The following is a 12,018-nucleotide window of genomic DNA, read 5'->3' on the forward strand; positions in this document are numbered from 1 at the left end:
ATTTTTATGTTAGGTTCATGGTCCCTCAAATTATACAAAAAGAGTTTTCTTAAGTCCTAGGTATTGCCATAATTCTGTTTGTTTCATATATTTTTCAAAGTTGGAGCAGTATTTTGAAACACCAACCATAATTGCTAACAGTGGCTTTGGGACTTTAGAAAACATCACATAGGAGACCAAGGTTACTTATTCCTGGATGGTAAAAATGGAAGGAGCATTACTTGCTTCCACTAGGCCGGGTTGAGAAGGGAGAAAAATTGGTTAGCTCTCCTCTGTCTCTACTTATTGGTCTTTCTTTTTTCCTTCTTCATATCTGTTTACTTTTCTGTTCCTCTAAATTTCCTGAGGGGGCTGTTTTATTTGGTTACAGAGTATCTATAGCCCTATTAAGGAGTTACTGGAGCACACAAATGGGTACTCTAGCAAGTTCCTGGTCTAGCTTCTACTGTAACAAAAATGTTTTCATTCAGAAAAGGCAGTCCCCCACTCACCCCTCCCAAAAAAAAGCAGCCAGTATTTCTTTAGAACCTCACAGTATAGAAAGCCCAGAGAAAAGTGTTAAAGCAACATATAAAGAGACAGAAGCAGCTAGTTGTTGCCTTTTGGGAATGTTTAGTGCATTTTATAAAGTAAGCAGACTATTCTATTAAGGCTTCTGATGGTTATAGAAAAAGACAAAAGAATTAAAGGAATCCTAAAGCTTTACAGCCTCACTTTGAAAATGTACATGTCATTCTCTCTGTCATAAAAACTGGTACATATTTTGCATGTAGCCATAGAGGAAATCTTTAAGACAATACAATTTTTTCCTTAATAAGAAATAAATTACTTGATATAGAGTACAGAAGGGAAAAAGAAACTTTTCATTTTATAAACATATATTTAAAAACAGGTCTTAAAAAGGCAGAAAAGCCTAGGATTATAATATTTTAGAGTTGGAAAAAATGAGAGATCATCTGGTCCAGACTAATCATTTTGGAGATGAAGAACCTGAGGCCCAGAGTTTTGAAATGACTTGCCTAAGATTGCCCAGGTATACAAAGACTGATGAAAGAATGAGAGTGAGACCAAAGGGACTTTTTTTGATGGGGTGCTTTGAAATTGAGCTGAACAATGACATGAGATGGAACAGGAGAAAGAGAGAGAAAAGAGAGAGTGCTAGTCTTTCTGTCCACCGAAGAGGATCTGGGTTCAGGTTCTACCTTTCACACATATGGGATGATGTTAGGCAAGTCTGTCAGTCTCTAAGACTGAATTGGAGCACAGTTGCATCTAGATTTTAGTGGAGGGGAGTTATGCAAAGGTCCCTGTGCCAATGAAATCAAAAGAATAGGTCAACTCCATCCCCTCCTCCTTCCCTGCACAAAACAAAACTAAATTGAGTTAAATAGTTCTGGAATTGGTTTTTAGAAAAAGGAAAATGCAAAATCATTAGTTATTGATCATATTGTTATACAATTAGGGATAGAAACAAAATCTGTGATTTCATTGTTATACTAACCTTCTAAGTGAGTTCATTCCATCTCCCAAAGCTGGTCAATACCTTCTTTGCAACATCTAGTCTTAGAGAGTGGCCTAAAGTATTGAGACTCGAATGACTCTAAGTGACTTGCCGAGGGTCACACAACCAGTATGAGACAAAGGTGAAACTTGAACCAAATCTTCCATGATTTCAGCAATCTTTTTTTCTGCTACTCCATGATGCTTCTCTACTGTACAAAAAAGTAACAGTTGTTTTCTTTTAACCTCTTTTAGGTTCTCATCAGACGTTTCTATCAATCACAGTTCCACTAAAGATCTCACCACCATCAAGTGAACTTTTGGAACCAAAATATGTAATTAAGCAATGGAATTATTATAATTTATAGAATACATATTTTGTGATGAGTTGCATATATATTTTGTTTTACATCAAAGAAACTTGGTAATTATGGAGTAACTAAAGTTGTTTATTGACACTTATTAAAGAAACTTGAGACATTATAAAATATATTCTTTTAGAATAATTCAGCACTTGAAACATTGATGTGCAGTATACTTCCTTTTGTCCAGAATCCAAGGAATGAGAAAGTTCAATAACCAGAAATTTTTTCCCCATGAGTAGAAGAGTAGGAAAATTGCATTGTGACTAGTTAGTCCACCTAACAAACAGTTACAAGAAAACTGAAATTCAAATGAAATCATTATATTTTTGTTGTTACTTTATGTTTCAGTTTGCCATTCTTATATTTAAGAATCTATAATTATTTTCTCTTGGGTATTTCACCTGTAATTAGGAATAAGCTGCTATTAGGATAATAGTAAGTGGTCCAAATGAGGCAAGGCTTATTTTACACATTATTTTTTTTAAACCTTCTTTCATAAGTTATTGAACATAGTAACTCCAAACCATATTGATGAAAAATATGTTAAAAAGGCTACATAAACAGCAATTATATTTTAAAAAAAACTCTAAAACTGTGTATATCTCTGAACAGGGTTGAATTTGACAAGCAAACCTTATAGAGCTATTTTAAAAATCAGTTAATCAGGATTCTGGGAAGATTGAAGAGTAGGTCAGAAAACTTTCGGCTCTCCAAATTTTCTCACAAAAACAGACAGAACATTGCCTCAGAGAGAACATGAAGCAGCAGAAATGAACAGGAGACTGGGGCAAAGCAATGTCCTCCTAAGACAACTTGAGAAGACCTGAGGAAAGAGTTGGCCTCCAGGGGCAGAGGTTGGGCCTAAGTGAAGTACAAATACCTCCTGACTCTAGGGAATCAACAAACAACAAGCCCTGGGGCCATCTGGGGTTGGGAGGCAGTCTCAGCCTCAGGAACTTTCACCTCACAGACACTGTGGAGGGTCTGACAGTTGAGTAGGAGAGGATTGAAGGAACTTGAATTGTAGGGGGATGCCAAGCACAGCTGTGCTGACCTGACCCATCCCAAGAGGAGCTAGCATAGGCCTGGTGAGTGCATAGCAGAAGGGTGGGGACCCTGCTGGCTGTGGACACTTGCAGGAGAGCGAAGTCCCTGATTTCAGTTCCAGTGCAGAGAGGAGAGCTGTAGTTTGTAGCCACCAGAGGGACTACAAGGAGCAAGAGTGTTTGGTTTGTGTGACAGTGTGGCTGGATGCCCTAGCTGTGGAGAAGAGTGTCCAAAGTGCCTCAGGACAGAGCCCAGAAATAATACTAAGAAGGACCTGAGGCTTGAGGCATCATTCCTTATATCTCAGGTCTAGAACTTGGTCATATTAATAGCTGCTAAAAACAAAATAAAACAAAATAACAATAAACATGAGTAAGCAAAGGAGAAAGAACCCAACCACAGACAGCTACTATGGTGATAGGGAGCTGGGATCATATTCAGAGGAAGATAGTGGAGCTAAAAAATTCACTCATTTTTCAGTGTGAAATGTCAAATCTTCCCAAGCCCAAAAAGAGTTTTTGGACGAACTTAAAAAGGACCTTAAAAATCAAATAGGCAAGATTGAGGAAAAATTGGGAAAAAAATAAGAGCAATCCAAGAAAATAAAGAAAATAATGAAAAGAAAGTCAACCAACTGGAAATAGAGAATCAAAAACTTGAGGAAGAAAATAATTCCTTGAAAACTAGAATTAGGCAAAGGGAAGCTAATGACATTATGACACCAAGAAATAATAAAACAACCAAAAGAATAAAAAAAAAAGGAGAGAATGTGAAACATCTCATCAGAAAAACAACTGATGTGGAGAACAGATCAAGGAGAGACAGTATAAGAATAGTTGGACTGCCTGAAAGGTATGTCTGAAAAAAAAGAATCTTGATACAATCAGTATTACAACAAATTATCAAGGAAAATTGTCCTGACGTTCTAAAACAAGAAGCTAAAGCAGAAATAGAAAAAGATATCCACTAATCACCACCTGAAAGAGATCCCAGAAGGAAAACTTATAGGAATGTCATAGTCAAGTTTCAAAGCTCCCAGGTTAAGTAGAAAATGTTGCAAGTAACAAGAAATTTAAATTTAAATATAGAGCTACAATAAGGATTACATAAGACCTAGCAGCTATTACATTGAAGGATCATAGGTCTGGGAGTACTATATTCCATAGAGCAAAGAGCTGGCATTACTCAGCAAAGTTAAGTATATAATCCCGAATGAAAAAGAAATGGACGTTTAACGAACTGAAAGACTTTTAGGTATTTGTGACCAAAACAGCAGCTTTAATGTAAACATTAAAGACCAATCGTAAGGGACTCAATAAGGTCAAATTGTTTGCTTCTTATATGTGAAAATGTTATCAGTACTTTTATGATTGTCACTATTATTTGGGTAGTTGTAAAGAAAAGCTTCAGCTGAGCTGTGTACAATGGAGGGATTCTAGAAAAATAAAAATGTGTAGGGAGAAATAAAAAGGAGTATTTATCTCATGCAAATGAAGCATGAAAGGAAGAACTGATACAGAAGAAGCAAGTGGGGATAGAGACTGGGTAGTGCTAGAACTGTGCTCTCATCAGGAATGGGTTAAACAGGGAACAACATATAAATCTAGAAGAGTATAAAAGTCTTCTAAATTCGGAAAGAAATGAGAGGGATAGGGGATAAGTTGGGGGGAGAGGATGAGGGAGGGACTCTTCTAGGGGTGGGTAGGTCAAAGAATGGGAGGGCAAGGTAGTGGATAGAAGTAGATTAGAGAAGTAAGATAATTTTTTAGTAATTTAATTGGGATGGCATTGAATAAATTGATTAAGTAAAATTGTCATGTTTTTATTATATTGGCTTTACCTACACATGAACAATAAGTATTACTCCAATTAAGTCTGAGTTTATTTGTATAAAAAGTATTTTATGAGGAGTGAGGAGGGATAGGGTAAATAGAGTGAGAAGGATAGTGAGGAAGAACAGGAAGGAGGGAAATGCACAAGTAATTGTAACTTAGACTGTGAATGGGATGAATTCGTCCATAAGCAGAAATAGCATATTAAAAATTTGAATTCAACAATATGTTGTATTCAGGAAACAATAAAAATGAGAGCTACATACAAAGATTAAAAAAAAAAAGGACTGGAGCTGAATTTATTATGTAAAAAAGTAGGGGTAGTAATCATGATCTCAGACAAAGTTAAAGTTAAAATAGATTTAATTAAAAGGGAAAATAGGAATACTACACTATTGTCATCAGTATTGTTTTAGACCATTTAAAATAACTAGAAAGTATAAAATACCTGAGAGTATACTTACCAAAACAGACAAAAAAAATACACTAATATGAACATAAAATGCTTTTTATACAAATACAGTCAGACTTAAATAATTGGACTAATGTTTATTGTTCAGGGGTAGGTAAAGCCAATATAATAAAAAAATGACCATTTTACCTAATCAATTTAGTCAATGTCATCCCAATTAGTGAAAAATTACCTTACTGAGTTAGAAAAATGATAACAAAGTTCATTTGGGAAGACAAAAGGTTAGTAATTTCAAAGAAACCAGGAAAAAAGATCAGACCTTGAACTATATTATAAGGGGAGAGTATTGTTGAAGTGTAAAATGGATAATTTTGATTATTTTAAATTAAAAATTTCTAGTATAAATAAAACCAACATATCTAAGAATAGAAGGAATACAGAAAATTGGGAAGAAACTTTCACAGGCTCTCAGGATGTGATTTTGTTGGAATACTGCTGTGGTGTAGGAAATGATGAGATGCTTGTTTTAGAAAAACATGGAAAGACTTGGATTAATGAAGGAAGATGCTGTCTACCTCCAGAGAAAGAGATGAAAAGTAGAATGGTTTTACATACATGTGTATATGAGTGTGTGTGTATCTATATCTATATATGTATTTATGTATATATATGTTTATAGATATCTATATGTATGTGTATATATCCATGTTTAATTGTAGCCTTCTTTAGCAGGGGTGAGGAGGGATGGAAAAAAATAAAATAAAAAGTACACAGCAGAGAAGAAAAGAAAACCTAGAAGGAAACAAAGAAAAGTCGGATGTCTCTGAAAACAATGTGTAGTATTTATTATATAGATTTTCTTGAAATGGAAATTCATTGTTTTATATTGAATCCTCTCCTGTGTTCTGCTATACATGTAAATGTTCTTTTTACATTTCTCATTTTGTATTTAAGATGAATAAAAATTACAAAAATATAATAAATATAAAAATTTAAAAATCAGTTGATCAGTAAATTCTTAAGTACTTACTATGTGCCAGACATTGTGCTTAGTGCTGCAGATACAAAGAAAAAGCAAAACTAGTTCTTGCCATTGAGAAGATTAAGCTTGATCTTGTGTCATTTTTTTTTTAGGCAATTGAGGTTAATTGACTTGCCCAGGGTCACACGGCTAGTAAGTGTCAAGTGTTTGGTATGAGGCCAGATTTGAACTCAGGTCCTCCTGACTTCAGGGCTGGTGCTCTATCCACTCTGCCACCTTGCTTCCCCTGTGTCATTTTCTTATTGATCTTATTTACAAGTAATTGATTTTGTGCTATAATTGATTTTGTCATGTAGCTGCTTTTATCTTCTATATAACTGACCTTGGAGAATGTATATGAACACAAGGGAGTCAGGCCTGCTAGCCACTAAGCTGTCCTTCAATTGAGACACCATCAAGGAGCTTACATTACAGTTAGAGAGACAACATATAAAACCAGAACATGCAAGAGAAATATAAAGTAGGTGGAAGGGAATGACATGAGTCCCCAGGGAAAGCAGGAAAGACTTCCTAGAGGAGGTGGTGCTTGAGCTGAGTTTTAAAGGAAGTCAAGGATTCTGAGTGTTGGAGACTGGAACAAAGAACACTACAACATGGGGGATAGGCAGTGACAAGACAGATGAGACATGGCATGCTGTGTGAGGAACTGCAATTAGGTCGGCAAGTATAGGGCAACTTGTGGAGGATGGGTTGGAGAATGAAGGCTATGTGGCAGTAAGGCCAGTTGGAAGTTTATTGCAGTTGTCTAAGATACAGATGAAGAAAGCCTGAAATAAGGTACTTAGCTTTGTGAGCCTAGAGAAGGGGATATATGCAACAGATGTTATGACAGACGTTACACGATTTGACAGTGTATTATATATGTGAGAAGAGAAAGAGAATAATCTAGTATGATATTGAGACTGTGAACCTGAAAGCCTAGAAAGACAATGGTACCTTCAGTAGTAATATGGAATTTCAGAAGAACAGAGTGTTTTGAGGAAAAGATTCTGACTTGTTTTGGGCATGTTTGGTGTGAGATACCTACAAGACAACCAGATATTTGAGATGTCCAAGGACCAGTTGTTGATTTAAGACTGGAGCTGAGGAGAGTCTAGGATTGGAGATATATAAATTTAGGAATTCTATTAATACAGATGATAATTTGAACTCTTTGAAGCTGATGAAATCACTGAGGGTGTATAAAGAGAAAAGAGAAGAGGGCCCAGGAGAGAGCTTGGGGAACATCCATTATTAGTGGCCATGACATGCATGAAGAATAAGACAAAAGAGACAGGAAAGGAGTAGTCATACAAGCAGAAGGTGAATCAAGGGAGAACAGTCACAAAAATCCAAAGAGAGCATGTAGTATGAGAAGATGGTCAAAAGTGTCATGCTACGGTGTGCACATACACATATATTCTAGAACTTTGTCATATATGTATATATGCATATATGCCTTACTATAAAGCATATATGTGTGTGTGTGTATATAAGTACCATTCTAGAACTGTCATATATATACACATTTATGACACTTTTGACTATCTTCATCCTACATAAGGCATCCTATGTATATGTGTGTATACATAGATGTTTGTGTGCATATTATATGTGTGTGTGTGTGTGTGTGTGTGTGTGTGTGTGTTTGTATGTGGTATTTAAACCAAATTTCTTAACATCTGCTTTCCAGTTTTCCCAGGAATTTTTTTCAAGTAGGGTGTTCTTTCCAAGGTAATTTATGTTCTGTGGCTTATACACTAGGTTGCTGAGCCTGGTAATTTATGATTTTTCCTTGTTTAGTCTAAACAGTTTCACTAATTACTGCTTATAATAAGTTTTCAATCTGATAATGCCATTCCTTCTTTATGTGTACATTTAAAAATTGCTTTGCTTGATATTTAGATTTTTTTTGTTACTCCAAAGAAAATTTCAGAAATTATTTTGACTGACTCTGAACAGCATCTCATTGGTAGTTTGATATAGTATTAATATGTACATTAACTTATATTGTGTTGTCACTTTTATTATATTAGCACAACCCAGCATGAGTACTGGCATATCCCACCAGTTTTTAGAATTGTTCTATAGTCCCTTAAGGATCATTTTATAATTATATCTATATAGTTATTGAGTATGCTTTGGTGGATTGATTCCCAGGTATTTTATGCATGTTGTAGTTACTTTGAATGAGATTTCTCTTTTTATCATTCCCTTCTGATTTTTGTTGCTGCTACATAGAGGTGTTCTTGACTTTTTTTTGGTGGGTTTATCTTGTAGCCTATAACATTACTGAAGTTTTCAATGAATCCTTTTGCTTACTCCTAAGGATTTTCTAAGTATGCCATTATGCCATCAGACAGTATGGAGTATGGATGATTCTGTCTCTTCTTTGTCTATATTTGTACTTTTAATTTCTTTTTTCATATGGCTATTGCTAGAATTTCTAGGACTGTGTCAAATTAACTTACTCTTGCATTTATTGGGAAAGTTTCTAGTATTTCCTCATTGCATATAATGTTAGTTTAGGTTTTAGGTAGATACATTTTATCATATTATAAAAGATATTTGTATGTGTGTGTGGGTGTGTGCATGTGCGCTTCCTCAATTTTTTTTCTCTTTAACTTGTCCACTTTTATTTGAACTGGTCTTAAGTCAGTGTACAGGTAAAGCTCCTCCCCTCCCCCAGTTACTGGCACCAATCTCATGTAACCCTCAGGGAGACTGTAAAAAGTCTTCATTCAATCTGTGTTGGGGGCAGGGAGGGAAATTAGGAGGCCGTTACGGCTCTGACAAAAAAAAAAGGAACAAGTTACAAAAAGGTTTTTTTTAAAGGATTACGTAATTTACATGTAAAGCAATGTTACTGTCTCCCCTCTCTGTACTTGCTCTGAATTTATGTTAAGTAACTCCTTTGTGTAGAGCAGGACAGCTTGCAGAGAGGCAAATAACTCTCTGTAACAATGCATTATACAATATTTGGAATAACTAAAAACAAAACAAAAAAACAAACGTATTATCAGTCCTGAAAGATGCCCTGTAGAACTTTGGGTATGTTTGCCTCCAGCATACTGAGAGACTGATCATTATCTTCACCATTCCAGTTTTTAAATCTTGAATAAAGTGCCAAGAACAACTCCAAAACAAATAAAGCCATGGCAATCACATCTCTCTTGTTGGGAGCAATTATGTGACACTCCTTTACAAAAAAAAAAAAAAGAAGAAACAACAAAACATAGCCAAGCAGTCCATTTAGAAGCATTTGTGGTGGACATTAGACGGCTGCTTGCTGATCCACGTCTGCTGGAAGGTGGAGAGGCCAGGATGGAGCCTCCAATGCAGAGTATTTGTGCTCCTTGTGTTGGGGAATAGAGCTATAAATACCCTTTATGTGTCCTGTCAGAAATGCCTGGGTACATGGTGGTACCACCAGACAATACAGTAGTGGGATACAAATCCTTATGGATGTCAACAGTGCACTTCATGATTGAATAGAAGGTAGTTTTGTTGATTCTACCTAAGAAAGATGGTTGAAAGAGAGCTTCTGGGCACGCGAACCAGTCATTGGTGATGGTGATGGCCTGACCACCAGGGAGATCCTGTCTTTTCCAGAGAAGGGCTTGATGCTGCTGTGGCCATCTCATGCTTGATGTCTAGAACTATGTAACACAGCTTCTTCTTGATGTCATGCACAATTTCCGTCCCATCCATGTTAGTGTAACTGTCCCCTCTCTCAGGATTTTCATGAGATAGTCTGTCAGATCATGGCCAGCCAGATTCAAATGGAGGATGGCATGGAGAACGGCATAACCTTCATAGAAGGAAACAAAGTGATTACATCATCATTGGAGTCCCTTGTAATGCCGGTGGTGTGACCAGAAGTATACAGAAATAGCAGAGCCTGGATGGCAGTATACATGGCTGGAGTGTGGAAGGTCTCAAATATAATCTGTGTCATCTTTCCTCTGTTGGCTTTGGAGTTCAGGGAGCTTCTGTGAGCATCACAGAGTGTTCTTTAGGGGCCACGTAGAGCTCACTATAGAAAGTATGATGCCAGATCTTCTCCAAGTCATCCCAGTTAGTGACAATATTATGTTCAGTGGGGTACTTCAGGGTCAGAATACCTTTCTTGCTCTGGGCCTCAGTCCCCAATAGCTGTCTTTTTGGCCCCCACATATCATCATACTCTGACATCTGGGGTTCCCAACAATGGAAGGGAAGACAGCTCCAGGGGTATTATTTCCTGCAAAGCCAGCTTTGCACATTCTGGAGCCATTGTCAACAGTGAGGACAGCAATATCACCATCCATGTTGAATTTTGAAGTAGCAGGTTTAAACCCTTAAGAAAGAGAGGAGGTAGTGCCACATGTGGAGGCAGGGGGAGGAAAGTGCATGTTGGGTAGAAGAGCTCACAGCTGTCTTAATTTTTGAGGATAACTTGTATGTGTAATGACTGACTGGCCAAGCCCAGCCTTTATGAGCAAGCACAATATATTTAGTTGGTGCAGTTCCCACATGGGTTTCAAAGAATATTTGCAGCTATGATTATTTTGAGTTTGCTAACTATGTGATGAAGAAACAGATTGTTTTTGGTTTATTTTTTTTTTTACCGGATGCTGACCTGGAAGTGGGTATGCATAGAAGAGACTCCTGAAAGAGCAGTTCAGACTTTTTCCCACTGTGATGATGAGCAAGGATAAGCTGCTACTGATCTTCTCCAGGTTGGAGAGAGGCCTTGGACCCTCTCTTACCCACCATGAAGCCACGAGAGCATTGTTTTATTGTTGCTGAGACAAATAGTATTGGCAACCATGGCGGCTTGATTCCAGCTGCTGATTTCTCCCTTTGTCCTGACATATAGCCCATGAATACTTTCTTTGCCTGTTTGCATTTGTTCTTTCCTGCTTTTAAGTGAGGGAGTATTGGATATAACTACATTCTTGTAGTCTTTGAAAAGTTGGAATAGTGGGCATCAGATGTCCAGGAGCTGGAGTTCATGCTGAAAGAGGCCAAATATGGGAGAAGTAGTAGCAGAGGCCTTGAAGAGCTACTAACTTACACCAGGCCAGCAGTAGCTTGACTCACCTAGCAGCCACATTGTGTTCACAAGTAAATTTAAATGTGTCAAATGATAATGGTGCTAATCACTGGAGGTGATCATTGATATAATAGGTGCTAATCACTAGAAATGATCATTGATATAAGGGAGATAAGTGTAATTTGTGACTAATATTGAGAGAATGCACTGGAATGAAAAGACTCTTTTGACCCCTCAGGAGGTATCCCTACCAGCTTGTTCAGAGATTCCGTTCCTCATCGTTCGTAGGGGTTAGGGTAAAGATTCTCAGAGCTTTACAAGCTTTTAGAGGACTACGTATTATGTGTGTGTGTGTGTGTGTGTGTATTAGTTATCCTTTAAACATTTTATAGCATTCTATTGTAAATCTACTTGGGCCAGGAGTTTTTTTTTCCTTTGGTAGTTTCTTTATATCTAATTCAATTTCAATTCAATATGATTGAAATTATATTATTTAATAACTAATTCTGCTAATTAGAGTATTTTTGTAGGTAATCTATTTTCAAACTCTCAGTTTATGTGTATAACTGATGATTTTGCTGTTGTTGTGAATTTACTTTGTTTATTTAAATATTCATAATTTGATTTTCTCTTCCTTTCCTTTGGATTGGCTAAAAGTTTATCTGCTTTTTTAGTCTTTAAAAAAAACTTTTATTTTTGTTTGTTAATTCTGTTTTCCTTTTCTGTTTTATTGTTCTCCTCTGATTTCCAGGCTTCCTCTTGGGGTTTGTGTACTTGTTGATTTTCTGAATTTTAAATTGTGT

General features: G+C 36.5%; 1 protein-coding gene across 3 annotated transcripts in view; it reads left to right on the top strand.

The window, feature by feature from the left end:
- The window catches only part of LOC110203206 (disintegrin and metalloproteinase domain-containing protein 2), a 145,540-nt gene that overhangs the window by 17,545 nt on the left and 115,977 nt on the right, over positions 1-12,018 (top strand). For all 3 annotated transcript variants that reach the window (XM_020979691.2, XM_020979693.2, XM_020979694.2), the window contains exon 2: positions 1,756-1,835. In XM_020979691.2, the coding sequence (XP_020835350.1) occupies positions 1,756-1,835 (80 nt within the window). The remainder of the gene's footprint in view (positions 1-1,755; positions 1,836-12,018) is intronic.

The sequence above is a fragment of the Phascolarctos cinereus genome, unplaced genomic scaffold (assembly GCF_003287225.1).
Source record: "Phascolarctos cinereus isolate Bilbo 61053 unplaced genomic scaffold, phaCin_HiC Scaffold_2;HRSCAF=192, whole genome shotgun sequence".
Classification (NCBI taxonomy): domain Eukaryota; kingdom Metazoa; phylum Chordata; class Mammalia; order Diprotodontia; family Phascolarctidae; genus Phascolarctos; species Phascolarctos cinereus.